The sequence below is a fragment of the Berghia stephanieae genome, chromosome 12, assembly GCF_034508935.2.
Source record: "Berghia stephanieae isolate SIO BIC M18660-M18661 chromosome 12, UCSD_Bste_1.3, whole genome shotgun sequence".
Lineage (NCBI taxonomy): Eukaryota > Metazoa > Mollusca > Gastropoda > Nudibranchia > Aeolidiidae > Berghia > Berghia stephanieae.
Window position 1 is genome coordinate 42,540,359 of NC_088371.1, and position 19,296 is coordinate 42,559,654.

The following is a 19,296-nucleotide window of genomic DNA, read 5'->3' on the forward strand; positions in this document are numbered from 1 at the left end:
CCTTTTCCTTCCATCCCTTTCCTTTTCCCCCCCTTTTCCTTTCCTTTTCCTCCTTTTCCTTCCTTTCCTTCCCTTCCTTTCCTTTTCCCCCATCCCCCTTTTCCTTTTCCCCCCTTCCTTTCCATTTTTTTCCATCTTCCACCCAAACCCCTTCCACCCTTCCACCTTTTCCTCCACCCTTTCCCTTTCCCTTTTCCTCCATCCCAAACCCCTTCCACCCCTTCCTTTCCTTTCCTTCCATCTCCTTTCCTTTCCCCCATCCCCCTTTCCCTTTTCCTCCACCCTTCCTTTCCTTTTCCTTCCATCCCCTTTCCTTTTCCTTCCATCCCCCTTTTCCACCATTCCATTTCCAAATTCCTTTCCCCCATTTCCATCCTTTCCTTCCTCCCACCTTTCCCCCAATCCCTTTCCCTTTTCCCCCCATCCCTTTCCTTTCCTCTTCCCCCCATCCCATTCCTTTCCTCCATCTTCCTTTCCCTTTTCCCCCCTTTTCCTTTCCATTCCTTCCATCTTCCATTCCATTTCCTTCCATCTTCCATTCCATTTCCTTCCATCTTCCATTCCATTTCCTTCCATCTTCCATTCCATTTCCTTCCATCTTCCATCCCATTTCCTTCCATCTTCCATTCCATTTCCTTCCATCTTCCATTCCATTTCCTTCCATCTTCCATTCCATTTCCTTCCATCTTCCATTCCATTTCCTTCCATCTTCCATTCCCATTCCTCCTTCCTTTCCATTCCATTCCTTCCATCTCATCCTCTTCCATTCTTCCCCATCTTCCATTCCATTCCTTCCTCTTCCATCTTCCATTTTCCTTCCATCTTCCATTCCATTTCCTTCCTTCCATTCCATTTCTTCCATCTTCCATTCCTTTCCTTCCATCTCATTCCATTCCATCTTCCATTCCATCTCATCCCATTCCATTTCCTTCCATCTTCCATTCCATTTTCCTTCCATCATCTTCCATTCCATTTCCTTCCATTTCCATTCCATTTCCCTTCCCTTCCATTCTCCTCTCCTCCTCCCTCCTTATCCTCATTCTCTCTTCTCTTCTTCTTCTCTTTCTCTTCATTCTTTTCTCTCTCTCCTCTTCCTTCATTTCCCTTCCTCCCCATCTCTCTTCTTCTCCTCTCTCTTCTTCCTTCCTCTTCTTCACATTCATTTCCATTCCATTTTCTCTTCCTTCCTCTCCTTCTCTCCTCTTTCCTCTTCCATTTCTCTTCATCCTTCTTCCCACTTCTTCTTTCCATTCCTCTTATCCTTTCCTCTCCTTCCCCTCCTTCCCTTTCCTTTTTCTCCTCTTCCTCCTTCTCATCCTTCTCCTTCTCTTCTTTCCATTTTCCATCCTTCCTTTTCTCATTCCTTTCCTTCTCCTTCCATCTTCTCTCCTTTCTCTCTTTCTTCTTCATTCTTCCTTTCCTTCCTCCTCTCATCATTCTTCTCTTCCACATCATTCTCCCTTCCCCATTCCATTTCCTTCCTCTTCCATTCCATTTCCTTCCATCTTCATTCCATTTCTCCTCTTCCATCATTTCCTTCCATCTTCATTCATTCCTTCCATCTTCCATCATTCCTTCCATCCTTCCATTCCTCTTCTCCTTCCATCTTCTCCATTATTCTTCCTTCCATTTCCATTCCTTTCCTTCCATCCTTCCATTTCCTCCTTCTCACTCTTCCTTCCTCATCTTCTCTTCTTCCATCTCATCCTTTCCCATCTCTTTCATCTTCTCTCCTTCTCTCCACACTCTCATTCTCCATCTTCTTCTTCCTATCTTCTCATTCATCCATTCATTTCATTCATCATCTCTCATCTCATCTTCTTCTCTTCATCATTCATTCTTCATCTTCTCTTCTTCATCTCTCTCATCTCCTTCTTCATCTTCTTTTCCCCTCTCCTCTCATTCTTCCATCTCATCCATCTCACTCATTCTTTCTTCACTTCTTCACTTCATTCTTCCTCCTCCTTCTTCTCTCTCTCTATCTTCCTTCATTCATCTCATCTCTTCCATCTTCTCTCATCATTCTTATCTCCTTCCATTCTTTTCCATCCTTTTCTCTCCATTCCATCTTCCATCTTCTTCTTTCTTATCTCCATCTTCCTCCTCTTCATTTCTCCCTCTTCCATTCCATCTTCTCACTCCTCTTCTCCATCTCCATCATCTCCCTCTTCTTTTCATCTTCCTATCCTTCTCCATCATTCCTTCCTTCCATTTCCATCCATTCTTCCTTCCATTTCTCCTTCATTCCATTTCCTTCCATCTTCCATTTCCTTCCATTCCATTCCTTCATTCCTTCCATTTCCTCTCATCTTTCCTCTTCCTTCCATTCCTTCCATCTCCATTCCTTTCCTTCCATCTTCCATTCCATTTCCTTCCATTTCCATTCCATTTCCTTCCTCTTCCATTCCATTTCCTTCCATCTTCCATTCCTTCCATCTTCCATCCTCATTCCATTCCTTCCATCTTCCTTTCTTTCCTTCCATCTTCCATTCCTCTTTCCTTCCATTCTTCCATTCTTTCCTTCCATCTTCCATTCCATTTCCTTCCATCTTCCTTTCCATTTTCCTTCCATCCTCCATTCCATTTCCTTCCATCTTCCATTCCATTTTCCTTCCATCCTTCATTCCATTTCCATTCCTATCTTCCATTCCATTCCTTCCATCTTCCATTTTCCTTCCTCTTCCATCTTCCATCTTCCATTCCATTTCCTTCCATCTTCCATTCCATTTCCTTCCATCTTCCATTCCATTTCCTTCATCTTCATTCCTTTTCTTCCAATTCCATTCCATTCTTCCTTCCATTTCCATTCCATTTCCTTCCATCTTCCAATTCCTCCATCTTCCATTCCATTTCCTTCCATCTTCCATTCCATTTCTTCCATCTTCCATTCCATTTCTTCCATCTTCCATTCCATTTCCTTCCATCTTCCATTCCATTTCCTTCCATCTTCCATTCCATTTCCTTCCATCTTCCATTCCATTTCCTTCCATCTTCCATTCATTTCCTTCCATCTTCCATTCCATTTCCTTCCATCTTCCATTCCATTTCCTTCATCTTCCATTCCATTTCCTTCCATCTTCCATTCCATTTCCTTCCATCTTCCATTCCATTTCCTTCCATCTTCCATTCCATTTCCTTCCATCTTCCATTCCATTTCCTTCCATCTTCCATTCCATTTCCTTCCATCTTCCATTCCATTTCCTTCCATCTTCCATTCCATTTCCTTCCATCTTCCATTCCATTTCCTTCCATCTTCCATTCCATTTCCTTCCATCTCATCCATTTCCTTTCCATTCCCATCTTCCATTTCCATTTCCTTCCATCTTCCATTCCATTTCCTTCCATCTTCCATTCCATTTCCTTCCATCTTCCATTCCATTTCCTTCCATCTTCCATTCCATTTCCTTCCATCTTCCATTCCATTTCCTTCCATCTTCCATTCCATTTCCTTCCATCTTCCATCTCATTCCATTCCTTCCATCTTCCATTCCATTTCCTTCCATCTTCCATTCCATTTCTTCCATCTTCCATTCCATTTCCTTCCATTCCATTCCATTCCCATTTCCTTCCATCTCATCTTCCATTCCATTTCCTTCCATCTTCCATTCCATTTCCTTCCATCTTCCATTCCATTTCCTTCCATCTTCCATTCCATTTCCTTCCATCTTCCATTCCATTTCTTCCATCTTCCATTCCATTTCCTTCCATCTTCCATTCCATTTCCTTCCATCTTCCATTCCATTTCCTTCCATCTTCCCTATTCCTTCCATTCCATTCCCATTTCCTTCCATTCTTCCATTTCCTTCCATCTTCCATTCCATTTCCTTCATCTTCCATTCCATTTCCTTCCATCTTCATTCCATTCTTCCATCTTCCATTCCATTTCCTTCATCTTCCATTCCATTTCCTTCCATCTTCATTCCATTTCCTTCCATCTTCCATCTTCCATTTCCTTCCATCTTCCATCTTCCATTCCATTTCCTTCCATCTTCCATTCCATTTCCTTCCACTTTCCATTCCTTCTTCCATTCCATTCCATTCCTTCCATCTTCCATTCCATTTCCTTCCATCTTCCATTCCATTTCCTTCCATCTTCCATTCCATTTCCTTCCATCTTCCATTCCATTTCTTCCATCTTCCATTCCATTCCTTCCATCTTCCATTCCATTTCCTTCCATCTTCCATTCCATTTCCTTCCATCTTCCATTCCATTTCCTTCCATCTTCCATCCATTTCCTTCCATCTTCCATTCCATTCCTTCCATCTTCCATTCCATTTCCCTTTCTATCCATTTCTCCATCTTCCTTCCATTTCCTTCCATCTTCCATTCCATTTCCTTCCATCTTCCATTCCATTTCCTTCCATCTTCCATCATTCCTTCCATCTTCCATTCCATTTCCTTCCATCTTCCATTCCATTTCCTTCCATCTTCCATTCCATTTCCTTCCATCTTCCATTCCATTTCCTTCCATCTTCAGCTAACCATGATGTACTCGTTCACGTTTCGGGGGAAAATCAAGTATTATTTCTACGACCAGTGGAACATTCTGGACTTGGTCACCATCAGTCTCTTTGTTTCCGGAATGATCTTCCGGTCTTTCATGACCACGGAGACGATGGCGGTGGCTCGAATCCTCCTCAACATTAACCTGATTGCCTTTTTCCTACGGGTCTTGCACATTTTCTCCGTCAACCCCAAACTTGGGCCGATGCTCGTCATGATCTCAGACATGGTATGGCTTTGGGATTTACGAAACAAAAGAAATGCATTGCTGATTTGGCCATGAAAAAAAAATAAGATAAGATAAGATAAAATGGATTGTAATATATTTATTAACTTTCGGAAATTTACATTGGTTATTGTTATAGATTAATGAATTATGAATAATAATGAAGCAAATACAAATAAAGGTAAATAAAGATTGCATACATAAATTGCATATATCTCAAGTAGTACTTTCCACCAGATCTATTAGACCTAGCTACCCAGTCACTGGTCAGAAAAACAATGTCAATTTCACCCAGAATTGATCTCAGTCCCAATGTGCGTGAAGTAATTGCTCTATCGTCCAAACTATTGGGACCCCTGAAATATTTAATGGCTTGATTAGAAAACATAATATTTGATAAGTGTCACGCGTCTTGTCTGCAAGTATTTCCTGAACAAGGGTTTTGAACCCGAAACGTTCTGTGTTTGGTATTTTCTTCTTTTTTGAAGCTGTTATATGTTCATTTTTGTTCATTACAATTTACAGTCCACAGCTTTCAGAAGCTGAATTATTATTTTTTAAAATTATTTTTATTATTATATTTCTGCTGTATTTCTTTCTGATTATTTTTGCTACATTTTTAATTTAAAAAATTATTTTTTGTTACGTTCCTAGTTGAAAGACTTGATGTGGTTTGTCGTCATTTTGCTGGTGTTTGTCTTCGCGTACGCCATCGCATCAGAGGCCATCTTGTATCCAAACTCAGAACTTAGCTGGAAACTCCTATACTATCTGCCCAGAAAAGCTTATTGGCAAATGTATGGCGAGATCATACTGGAGGAAATTGAAGGTAAATATTTATTTGCCAGATTGGAATGTTTTTGTTTTCCACTGTCTGTCCCATTTTTGTTAATTTGGCCAGAATTTGATTTGTTCAATTGTCTCTAATCAGTCGAGGTAAGTAAGAGATGAACCAGTGCAGCAATGGGTCGAGTTGTATGACACTCGTCTTTGGACTGGAAAGTCCAGGGTTTGAGTCCTGTTCTGAGTAGTGCATAGTAGAGTCCTTGGGAAAGGCTTTTGTTACTCACATTCTCTCATTTAACTCAGGTGTAAAATGAGCACCTAGGTGTTAACAGCATTGTGTCTGTCGGGAATAGATTGTAATATTTCCAAACAGGCAACTTGTACCACTTTGTAAAGTGCTTTTAGCATGTTTGATGGATATCATGTTATGTAAATGCTTTTAGTAAATTATATCAAAAAATAAAATCATCAGAAATCTAGAATTTTGTGGTTTATTAATTTTATTTGGAGGAAATTAGTCTCACCGATTACAGCCACGTCTGTCCGATCCAAACACTTCCATTCTCAGCATTCACAAAGACATCAGAATAATAGAATCAGTCCCTGCTTACTGACTTATCCGAACCAGCGACCACCTGAGCTCTAGCCCTTCGGTCTCGTGCCATGACGTAGAAGTTTGACGTCTTTTGTAGTTGTTCCACGTGACTATAGAGTGTGTTACTGATGCTTGGATTTGGTGGGAGGAATGTGCATCTCAGGTCTTCAAGCAAGTGGTGTGTTACTGTTTCATTGGGGTGTTGACAATGCCAGAATTCTGTTTGGATGGTTTTCCTCTTTTCGTTCGTATCTTTCAACCATTTCAAGCACTGCTGATTCTCTGCGAAGTCCAAGTGGTTCCACATCTGTGTGTATTTCACATGCTGCTGTGGGTGTTGATCTCAGGGCACCGCAGATAAAGCAAAGGCCTTGGTTTTGTACTCTGTCCAAGGTTTTGTGTGTGTTTTTACTACCTACATTTTGGAGGGCTAAATTGTAGTCCATGACGGAACGCACATAGCCTAAATAGAGTTGTCGAAGCGAGTTTTTGTCTGCTCCCCAATTAGTACTGGCTAGTCGTTTTAGTAACTGGAGTCTCTTCGTGGCTTTGATTTTTACATAGAATCAGTCCCTAAAATTTACACCTAAACAAGAAAAAAAATCCCCAGGGAATCTGTCACATAACGGAGACATCTGGATTGTGGAGTTCCAGGGTAGAGAGATCTGACTGTTTATGTCATATGTGCAGCGATGTGGTCTATTGGTGTGACACTCGCTTTCAGATCAGAAGGCCCTAGGTTCCAGCCTTGCTCGGCGCATAGGTGAGTCCTTGGAGAAGACTCTTTATTCACATTCTATCTCCGCACTCAGGTGTAAAATGAGTACCTGACCATTAACAGCGTTGTCTGTCGGACAAAAAATTGTAATATCGCCTAACAGGCATCATGTCTCGTTCTACATGTGTACGTGTTGCTGTTGGTCAGGGACCCTTTGTCAAGCGCTTTGTGCACATTTAGTGGATACTGTGCTATATAAAATCTCAAACTATTATAATGGTCTTTTTTTTTTATAATTTTCCTTTTTCTGCAGCTGACTCGAGCACCTGTACCAATGACCCTGACCTATATAGAAACTACGACCGATTGAGGTGTCCGTCGGACAGCGGCAAGTACTTTGTGCCAATCCTGCTGGGTATCTACATCATGCTGACCAGTGTCATGTTGCTCAACCTCCTCATTGCCATGTTCAGGTAGGGGTCATTGTCCACATCCACTTCTTTCAAGGTCTGAGAGAATTTTTTTTTTAAAGTCGTCCTTCAGAGCCATTTGTCTCAGTTGCCAGGCTTTGATACCAGTAAGAGGGGGAGACACTGGGTGACGGCGAATCGGCTTCAGTCGAGGAGCTGCCTCATGACCAGTGCGCTTCATCTGTGGGGTCTTTCTACCTGTACAACATGTACCCGCTGTGGGCAAGAACCTGAGACGGCAGAGCATCTAGTCGAACGGTGTGTTGTGACGATGCTACCCGGCGGGTTTGTGACGGTGTACGAATGCGGACCAGACTTTGCTGATTGGGTCGATCGTCATAACATAGTAGTGTGAAAACCATAAGAGGCTGCTGTTTCATGGAGCGGAGTTTATCCCGGCTTCTATATTGTGAAATGGACAATAGCAATTGCTTGCTATCCTTTGGATAAGATGATAGTCTATCGCAAAGTACTTTCTGCTGCCAAATCTAACAGACTCAACTACCCATTCACTTTTGGATCAGCACATAGTTGAGTCCTTTGAAAAGGCTCATCACTATACTCAAGTGTAAAATGATTACCTGGTCGTTAACAGATTTGTCTCTCTCTGAAAAGAATTGTAATGTTGCCTAACAGGCGTCATGTCAATTTCTACATGTTATGTGTTGCTGTTTGTCTGGGACTCTTTGTGATTCGCTTAGTGGATATTGCGCTGTATAAAACCTCGCTATTTTATTTTTTTAAAATTTTAATGCTTATGTTCCACTTTTTTAATGATAACTATTGGAATATTTTGAGTGTGATTTGACATTATTATTATTATTATTATTATTATTATTATTATTATTATTTTATTATTATTATTATTATTATTATTATTATTATTATTATTATTATTATTATTATTATTATTATTATTATTATTATTATTATCATTATTATTATTATTGTTATTATTATTATTATTATTATTATTATTATTATTATTATTATTATTATTATTATCATTATTATTTTATCAATTTCATTTTTTGACTTGTTTTTTTTTTTTCAGCTACACATTCCAGAAGATCCAAGAACGATCCGACATGCATTGGTGTTATCAGAGATTCAGCTTGGTTCACGAATATGTCCAGAAACCTTTTCTCCCTCCCCCTCTCATCCTCCTCTCTCATCTCTTTCTGCTGATCGTGGTGGTGTACAGATGCTGTCGACGAGCAGACCGGGCCAAGCTCTGCTGTCTGTGTTGTCGAAAGGATAAGAAATCCAATATGGCATACACGAGATGTTGTCATAAGGATCAGCCCAATTCTGCTTTCAGTAAGTGAGAAATCAGGGAGAAGGCACTGGTGTAAGATAAAAATCTGGAGAAACAATTTTTTAAAAATAAATTTTAATGTGATTAAAAATAAGACAAACAATTACAAATATGAAAATAAAAACACAGAAAATTCTAGATTCTTTGAAATAAAAAAAACAATGCCATATTTTATCTATATCAAATACAGGGAGCTGGGAAGTTGGATTTGTGGTTGCACATCCCAAACTACAATTGATCTGTTCACCGAGCAATAATTGGGTGGCTGGGTGTATTATGATTTGACAAAAGTAGATAGAGGCGACATGAATGGAATTGATCACCTGCTGAACCCGATAACAAACACAGTGTAATCCGTTATTATTTCTGATAACAAACACAGTGTAATCCGTTCAGGAAAAACACTTGCTTTACAGTTTTTTTAAATCAAGTTCAAAACAAAAACAAATAAATTACCACAAATAAAAAAGACATCCCAACGGAACACAAGAAAACAAAGAGAAACAAACATGAAGTGTGTCCACTAAAACCAATGTCAGACAAAACAAAAACAAATAAATTATCACAAATAAAAAAGACATCCCAACGGAACACAAGAAAACAAAGAGAAACAAACATGAAGTGTGTCCACTAAAACCAATGTCAGACAAAACAAAAACAAATAAATTACCACAAATAAAAAAGTCGTCCCAACGGAACACAAGAAAACAAAGAGAAACAAACATGAAGTGTGTCCACTAAAACCAATGTCAGACAAAACAAAAACAAATAAATTACCACAAATAAAAAAGACATCCCAACGGAACACAAGAAAACAAAGAGAAACAAACATGAAGTGTGTCCACTAAAACCAATGTCAGACAAAACAAAAACAAATAAATTACCACAAATAAAAAAGTCGTCCCAACGGAACACAAGAAAACAAAGAGAAACAAACATGAAGTGTGTCCACTAAAACCAATGTCAGACAAAACAAAAACAAATAAATTACCACAAATAAAAAAGACATCCCAACGGAACACAAGAAAACAAAGAGAAACAAACATGAAGTGTGTCCACTAAAACCAATGTCAGACAAAACAAAAAAACATAAATTACCACAAATAAAAAAGTCGTCCCAACGGAACACAAGAAAACAAAGAGAAACAAACATGAAGTGTGTCCACTAAAACCAATGTCAGACAAAACAAAAACAAATAAATTACCACAAATAAAAAAGACATCCCAACGGAACACAAGAAAACAAAGAGAAACAAACATGAAGTGTGTCCACTAAAACCAATGTCAGACAAAGAAGAAAGAAAAATGAAAAAATAAAAAAATCCGCCCATCTTGTATTTTTTTGTCTGTTATGTCTAGAACCGCTTTTCACATTTATTTCACTTTGTGCTTTCTGCTGGGTTTGTTTTTGTTTTTGAGGGGTCTGGTTTTGTTTTTTTGTTGTTTTTTTTTTTTGGGGGGGGGGGGTTTTAAAAAATCATTTTTATCTTTTTTTTGCCTGAATTTTAGAAAATTATTTTGCTATTTTATAATATATGTACATGTAGAGTGCTCGCCAGTTTCTTGGAGCAAATTATTTATTCTCACCTCATTCTGTTATATCCTTCGACAATGTTGTTTCATCCGTGATTGGATTCTTTAGGGAAGTCCTCCCGGACACTAGCATTTTTTTAAAGGACGTCCCTGAAGAATCCAATCACGGATGAAACAACATTGTCGAAGGATATAACAGAATGAGGTGAGAATAAACAAATAATTTGCTGCAAGAAACTGTTGAGCATTCTACATGATTACGGCTAACTCCATTTCACGCTATAGAAACCTGGATAAACTCCGGCTTCATGAGATTAATGGCTCTGAAGGACTACTTTTTTAAAATTATTATTTACTTCATTAACTCCCATAGTGGGCAGGGAGGTACATGCTGTGTCTTCTATCCCCCCATACCCGTTTTCCTATTGTTTCCTGTCATTGTCTTGTAATGAGATTACTTAGTTTTGTCCTGACCCTGGCCGAAGTTCCTTGGCTGGGAGTGAAACAGTCGAATGTATAGTTATAGTTTTGGGAGATGATATTTTTTTCCTTGTAAATCATCTCTCTGTTATGCATTGTATTATGTTTAGTTTACATATTATATTATATGATTGGTAAACATTTGATTGTATTCCTCTTTGTTGGGGTCTGTGCTTGTGTCTGGATGAGACTTTTAGGTGATCTCAAACTAAGTACTTTGACGGTGTGCTCTTGGAATCTACATATGTTTCCTATTTGAACCAATTCCCCTTTGTCATACCTTTTCTTTTGTGCTTTAATTGTAATTCTAGAACTTTTTACTTTCCCATTTTCTTCCTTTTTACTGGCGCTGATACGACCTTAATGTGTTGCAATCGCCGTAAAACCCTTAAAAACAAAACAAAAAACAATTACTTCATTAATGTGTAAAGATAATATGATTTAATTCTATTTATCCTGCCAGGAAATAATTTTGATGAAGAGGTCCAAAAACGCCTCATCCAGTGGGAGAACGTCATCGCTGACAACCATTTCTCTGAGAAGAAAGATCCAAAGACACTCGAGGGAAAAGTTTCCTCTTGCAATAAAAAGTAAGTGGAGGCTACATCATCTGTAGTTATTCAGAAGCCAGAGATTTTCTGGTTTTTAGTTTGTTTTTGTTTTTTTTTATTCAATGTACACAATCAATGGCTGGATGATGTAATTATAAGTGTTACAGTGGATGACGTCATCAGTCGGATGGTGAAAAGGTTTGAACTGAGATATTGCCAAGTTTAGTTAGAAGGTCAAATTTTATCCAAAATGAGTTCTTGTCATAAATTATTAAATCAACCCTTTTTGTACATCTTTGGGAAATATCAAAGCTTAATTTCTCTTCTGAATATTTTTACAGCTAGTCAAGTTGAAAATGTATGAAATTTGAGAAAAGTTGCTGGATACCTTCCCCATACATTTGACCATAACTTCATGAAAAATCACCCGATTTACTTCAAATATAGTTTTAAATTCTTTCAGAAAATGCAAAAAAATGAAAATCCAAAATGTTCACCTTCCGACTGATTATGTCATGCACTGACACACTTGTGATCTGAATTGCCAAACTGGCTACAATGAAATTGAATTGAATTGTCATGAGACGAGACCTCATCAAGCTGCCAAAGCCACGTGTACAACATTCATTTATCTGACTCGTCTAATATTATTTGTTTTAATTTCCAATTTCCGTTCCAAAGAATCGACAGCCTCATCAGTAGAATTGACTTCATGACGGAGAACCAGACATCCGGTTCCCAGGGTCCGCCATTAGCTATGCCAGCATCATCAGCACCGATAGTGATGACATCAGCAGCCCACTCCTCCATGGACAGTCGGAATGTCGCCAGACTGGAAAAACGGATGGAGAATATAGAAAATCAGGTGAGGGGCAATTTTTTTTTTTTTTAATTTAAAACAGGCCTGCGTCTTAAACAGTTTTAACCAGTATACGGGTGTCCCAATGTCTCAGTTGGTAGAGCACTCGCTTCACAGGCAATGGGACCAAGATTGATCCCGATTAAAGTCAAGATTTTTTTTTCTGACCCCCTTGTCTACCCTGTAGTGATTGGGTAGCTGGGTTTATTAGATCTGACAGAAAGTACTTTGCAATTGACTAATGTTCTATCCAAATGGTAACAAACAGCTGCTATTGTCAGATATTAGTTATTGTTTTACTCCAAAATTGGTTTGATTCAGATTTTTAAAAATCTTATCTTATTATTTTTTTATCTTCTTTAATAACTCAGATAACACGTCCTTTCAATTCCTTCTTACACATGACATGACAATGATACAATCTTACTTACTTACTTACTTACTTATGCCCTTCACTCGAGCTGGACCAAAGGCCATCGACGAATTCCGTCCACCCTGTCTGGTTGTGTGCCATCTTCTCAGCTTCTCTCCCTGGGTGGGGTTCTTGACCTCCCATAGTAGCCAGGGAGGAACTTACTGTGTCTTCTATTCCCCTATATCTGTTATCTAACTGTCTTTCTGTCTTTGTCTTGGTATGAGATTACTTGGTTTTGTCCAGGTCCGGGCGGATACCCTGGCTGAGAGGGAAACAGTCAAATGTATAGATAGAGTTTTGGGAGATGATATTTTTTGTCTTGTAAATCATCTCTCTGTTATGCATTGTATTATGTTTTGTTTACGTATTATATTATATGATTGGTAAACATTTGAGTGTATTCCTCTTTGTAGTGATCTATGCTCGTGTCTGGATGAGACTTTTAGGTGATCTCAAACTAAGTACTTTGATAGTGTGCTCTTGGAATCTACATCTGTTTCCTATTTGAACCAATTCCCCTTTGTCTTCCCTTTTCTTGGGTGCTTTAACTGTAATTCTAGAACTTTTTACCATCCCATTTTCTTCCTATTTGACTGGCGCTGATATAACCTTAATGTGTTGCAAGCGCCGTAAAACCCTTAAAAACAAACAAACCAAAAAACAACAAGATTACACGCTTACAAGAATGTTTTATCTCCCCAGTTGACTCAATTCTCCAAGTCTTTTGAATGGATTATGCAATCACTACAAGAAAACAATATGGCCACCAGAAACCCTAAACCCCAGTTGATGAGTATAGAAGACAAGAGGAAACACGGTACGGTGATATCTAATGTGTATTTTTTATTGAGCACAAATTGCATCATAACAACACCAGAAAGTCATTTTAATGGGATGATTGTTAAACGTGATAAGAGACATTTAACTTTAAAATTATATCACTGCTGTATTAAACTTGGTCTACTTCATTATTATTTTAAGGCTCTCACTAATATGAAATTATAAAACCTTTGTGAACTGTGAACTGATAAAATTTAACTGAGAAAGAAAACAAATGACTTGAATTGCACACCAGAAAAGAAATGACTTGAATTGCACACCAGTTTGTGCTGTGAGGTGTGTCGTAACTTATTCCTACTTTCCATATTGTGTACAGTTTAAATGACTCACTGTGTTATGAAGACTACCCTAGTTATTCTTGATTTGTAAAAATTGGGTCTAGTCATTTAAAAATATACTCATGTCACCCATGGCGAAATCATTTGGTTTTCCCTGCTTGTTAGAAACTCGAAAACAAAAACAAAAAGATTTATGGAAAACAAAATAAGATATTGGATATTGATAAGACACAGGTCGTGCATGATATTGTTGTATTAATTTGTAATGGGTTGTCGTGTTGATTTGCTTTGCTTTCCTAATATTACAGAAGAGGGTGAGCAGTGATATATTTCTTTATTTGTGTTTTCAATACTTTTGTGTTTACTATATTTATGTATTTATGCATATTATTGTTTGATTAGGATGCAAAAACTGTTGAAGTTTCACAAATAAAATAATAAAAGGCAAACTTTTCATTGGAAAACAATCACGCATGGAAATGTAACAATCCTAATTTGACTTAATCCAAAATATTAAGATTTTTTTGTGCAGGTTTTGCAACTAAAATTCACCTTTTCACTTCACTATTCATCCCTACATGGAGTTATCGTTCTTGGTGTTTTGTTAGTTTTACAATCGCAGGGTTATTGTTCTTGGTGTTTTGTTAGTTTTACAATCGCAGCCAGATTCTGATGAATGGTGAATCGTAGACCGTGTTTCTGTCATTTCTTTTTTGTTAAATGTCAATTTCATTCAATATTTTTTTTTTGCTCAAGATTCCACTGTAGAATCCGCTTTATTCTAATTTTGATATCTTTGTCCGTCGTTGCTACGGTGACACTTAGTATTTTATTTTATCTCTTGTAATAGATGATTTTTTAAAGAGGTTTTACCATACGTGCATTATCAGTATTCCATTTTTATTTTTGTCTAAACAATCATAATGCTGATTGTCAATTATTTTTAAAAATTTGCTTCATTTTGCCAAACTGCCTAAAATGAACTTTTAAAATGAAGTCTGCCCGTGGAACATAGTGTGAAATATCTTCTCTGCCTGATTTTCTGGCTTTGAATACTCCTCCCCCCCCCCCCCCCCCACCCCCTTTCCCTGCTTTCCCATTTGGATAAAGATATATACATTCACGTCACATTAAAAAAAAAAAAGAGTATTGAATTACAGTAAAATCACTTTAAACCGAAAGAAGCTAAACCGAAAAATACCTTAAACCGCAAAGAATTTAATAAATTGTACTAGTTTCTTCATTATCTTTGTACTAATTCTTACGATGAACCGAAATACTTCTAAGAAGGACTTTCTTTAAACCGAAACAATTTGAGACCACCTTCCTTTATTCTCTCTCAATCTTTCTTCAAAAATTGGGGAAGGTGGCCACACGCAATAATGCCCGGCGATATTAAACAAAGAGCGTAAGTATAAGATGAGGGTGATGGGTGGGGGGGAGGCAAACACTTCAAACACTGCACTTGGGCTCGGCCAACACCACAATCGCACAGACTGGAAAAGGAAGACAATGGGTGACAGGCAGGCGAAAAATGAGGAAAGAGGAGGATTTGGGGTGTAGAATCACGCAAGCGAGATGGTCTCGCTCGTGTGTTGATGCTTCGGAACTGACTGGATTTTAAACACGAGAATAAGGAAGGAGGGGGGGGGGGGGGGGGGGTTAGACAACTTACCATTGACATGCCATTTCATTTCCACTTTGTTTAAGTGTGTGTGTGTGTGTGTGTGAGGGGGGGGGGGGGTCAATGAAATTAGGCCTTTGAACCTAATGGCTTTTCAAAAGAGAGATGCCTAGTAGTAGTAGACAGCTTAGCATTGACACGCCTTTTTATTTCCATTTCACTTCACCTCTGAGTAGCTGCGCGTCATTCATTATCAATTATCGCACAAGAACTTTCGATCTTATTTTAGCTTTGCATTTTACTAAAAGATGTCTAAAAGAAAGCACTGTGCTTACACGTTGGATTTTAAAATTAAAATACTATGTGAAGTCGATGAAAAAAAAGTTGATCAAGACAGAGATATGTAAAAAACACCGCATCCCGAACTCAACTCTTTCAACAATTTTGAATTGAAAACGAAAACCCCCAAAAATATTATTAAAACACACCAAAAAAAAAAAATTAATGGTTACGAAGACGGCATTTATTCAACAACTCCATTTAACGGGAAACCCATGATACCATTAAATGAGCAAATTCCTTAAAAAGTTACTACCATTGAAAAACATTGCAAAACGGGAACTTGCTTTAAACCAAAATGTCTTTAAACCGAAATGGTTTAGAAGGTCCCCAAAATTTCGGTTTAAAGTAATTCTACTGTAATTATGTCATTGTTCTTCTTCTTGTTATTGTTGATCAACCTTCCAAAGCTTTTTTTTTTTTTTTATCACATCCTTAAGGCAGCAACAGAAATCGTAATTTCATTTGAAAAATGAAAAAAAAAAAAAACAATATTTTCTTATCTTTTTTTTTTTGCTTTTTTTTTCAGCCGAGAGTCAAGGTATTATTTATATTCAGCCATATATCGCAATGTGACAGTTAATCAATTTATACAAAACTAACCCGAGTCGTCACTTATTTGTAGAAAGTAAAATCTAACGAGCTTTAACTAACTTACAAACAGCATTTCCCTTTGTACTCTCACTTCCGTATCATTCTCCAAGTATTGGTCATCCTTTCAAAAATATACCAAATGTTTCCAAAACTCTCTCAGAAATATTGTCCTAGAATTTGGCCATAAAACACACACACACACACACACACACACACACACACACACACACACGCACACACACATACATACATACACACCGACATAAAAATTCAGGTGACTTTGTATCTAACCATGGCCTTGATAACTCAGTAAATAGAGTACATCCCTTCCAATGAAAAGAGAAAAGTGTTCGATCCCAAGTGCAGTGGATTTTTTTTTTCTGACCCCCTTGCCCATCCAACAGTGATTTTGTAGCTGGGTCTGTTAGATATCGTGCTAAGTACTTTGCAATAGTCTAGCGTTCTATCCAAAGGGTATTGAAACTCCAGCTCCATAGACCTAATGGCTCTGAAGAATTACTTTTTTTTTTCTTCTCTCTAAAACGTGTCATGTCAATTGTAAGATGAAATCAATATACCATTATTTTATCCCATTAATTCATATTGGACTCAAAGGGGATTCACCCAAAGTCTCATATATGACATAAATATAATCTTAAAATAAATTACATTTGGATTATATGGATGGATGGCCCCACCCAGTTGATAAACGCAGCATGTATATTTAACTTTTTAAAAATTTTGTTTTGTTTAGTTTGTTTTGTTGTTTTTATTTTATTTGGTCAAATATACAACTTTATTTCATAATATTTAACTCTTCAATTAATGTCTATCTGCAATCCTAATTTCATTTGTAGCCTCTTTTCTTTCTGTTATAATACGTATTGGGTTTTTTTATCTGATTAGTGATCATTTATTTTTTGTGCGTGAAATAAATTTGTAATTTTTGATGTGTCATTTTTTTCTCCAATTGACAACCGTAATAATCTTCTCATAACCTGTCGACATTTATTGTGTTAATTCTTCTTATTTATTTCTTTTGTATGCTTAGAAACTTTTAATTTTGTTTTTGTTTTGTTTGTCTTTTATTTAATATCATTTTCAAAGGTGGTATTATTATTATTATTATTATTATTATTATTATTATTATTATTATTATTATTATTATTATTATTATTATTATTATTATTATTCAATTATTATTATTCAATTATTATTATCATTATATTATCATCATCATTATCGACTATATCAGTCAGAGGGACAAAAGAACATGACCATTTCGTGTGATTAAAAATCACATCAAAGTTCAACACTATTTACGTGACCAGAATCACCCAGTCCACTTGCATTGAATTTCTGATGTAATCTGACAACCTGTACACTTACTTCATATTCACTGACTGCACGATTCCCTTGCTCACCCTTACAATACGATATCACTTACATCTTTTTTAAGAGTTATTTTTTTCATTTGACAAAGGAGGTAAAATATATATAATATGCAGGCTTTATAGAATAAAAATAAATTTGATTATTGATTAAAGTGTATATTTAGAATCACAATCTAAAATATTTCACTGCAGATGTTTGGAAAATAAAAATGTTGTAGAAACAGATCGGTTAGTGAGTAGGTATAATATACACAATCTTTACGCTGGATGTCAATCAAAAATGTGATTTTAAAATTATTTTTATTGTGTGTGTGAGATCAGATTTACTCAGTCAAACAGACTTTTTATTTATTTATTTATTTTTGTATTTTTTTTTTTTTTTTTTTTTTTGGGGGGGGGGGGGGGGTGGTTGTTCCAGGCTTTTTGAAAATGTGTAATATAAGAAACTTAAAATTAAAATGTAATCCATTCCTTACCAGTATTTAATATTGATCGATAGACATATTATTTACAAGGATTCATTTGTTCAAATTGATAATTGACACCATCATACAGGTCTGGTAACCCAAATTGTTATGGCCTCGTTGTTGTAATGTGTGGCTATGTGGTCTAGCGGTATGACACTCGTTTTCGGATCACAAGGTCCTGGGTTCGACCCTCGCTGCTCGGTGCATAGTTGAGTCTTTGGAAAAGGCTCTTTACTCACATTCTCTCACCATACTCAGGTGTAAAATGAGTACCTGGCCGTTAACAGCGTTGTCTCTGTCCAAAAAAATTGTAATATCGCCTAACAGCCATCATGATACTATTTATCAGATATTTTTATATTTTGATATTATAGGTGCACATATTTTTCATTTACTACATTCATTGGTTTCTAAATTAGAATAAAAATTTCATTTATTAACGCTAATTAATATATTTTTCAGCTCCGCTTTTGTGGAATCAATTTGCTTCTTGTCATTCTATTTATTTATCTTTTTTTTTTAATTTGTTTATTTATTTATTTAAATTGAATGGGGCACAGTCGTGAAATTTGAGACGTTTCTTTTTAAAAATTTAGCAAGGGCATCCCTGGTTTTAGAACCTGAAAGCTAAAACTTCATTTTTAAATTATTATTTTTTCCATTTTCCTTCAAAATTTACTTTTTGGCGTCTTGTTTTCCTCAACATGCTATCTGTTCGATGCTATTGGGCACATTTCTTGTTTTCTCCAAAATAAATAATTAAATTAATAATAAATCTAAAAACAACACTGTACATCCACAAGGAATTATCATAGCAGTAAATTCACAATTCCAAAACACAGAACCAACACATACAAAAACAATTTTTTCCCAAGAAACATCAAGGAATGGAACACTCTCCCACCAGAAATCCCAGATATTACCAACAACAACAAATTGGGTCAAGTATTCAACATTTATCTTTCAACTCAATAACACGACAATAGAGAAAGTCACCAGATAATTGTATAAAATATGCAGTGATGGGCAATCCGCCTTTTGCAGATAAAGACCTTGAACTTGAACTTGAAATTAATTTTTTTTTTCAATTCAAAATAACCTATTGATCCTCAGAGCTCAAGGCCAAGATAGAGAGACAGAAACAAGCATCGCTGAAAGTCGAGAGACACCTTTCCAAGATAATGAAAATCCAACACTACTCAAGGTCATCTCCGTACCCTGGCACCAACGAGAAACGGTTTGACGTCCCTGATGAGAAAGTTGATTGGGACGTAAGTTGTCATACAATTATTCTTCAGACAATAA

General features: G+C 36.8%; 1 protein-coding gene across 1 annotated transcript in view; it reads left to right on the plus strand.

Annotated features, from left to right (window-relative positions):
- The window catches only part of LOC144958006 (transient receptor potential cation channel subfamily M member-like 2), a gene marked incomplete in the record, with an annotated part of 76,324 nt that overhangs the window by 45,612 nt on the left and 11,416 nt on the right, over positions 1–19,296 (plus strand). Inside the window, 8 exon segments of the mRNA XM_078889591.1 lie at positions 4,479–4,733; positions 5,385–5,559; positions 7,143–7,302; positions 8,354–8,619; positions 11,094–11,220; positions 11,863–12,046; positions 13,158–13,272; positions 19,105–19,262. Of these exon segments, the coding sequence (XP_078745717.1) occupies positions 4,479–4,733; positions 5,385–5,559; positions 7,143–7,302; positions 8,354–8,619; positions 11,094–11,220; positions 11,863–12,046; positions 13,158–13,272; positions 19,105–19,262 (1,440 nt within the window).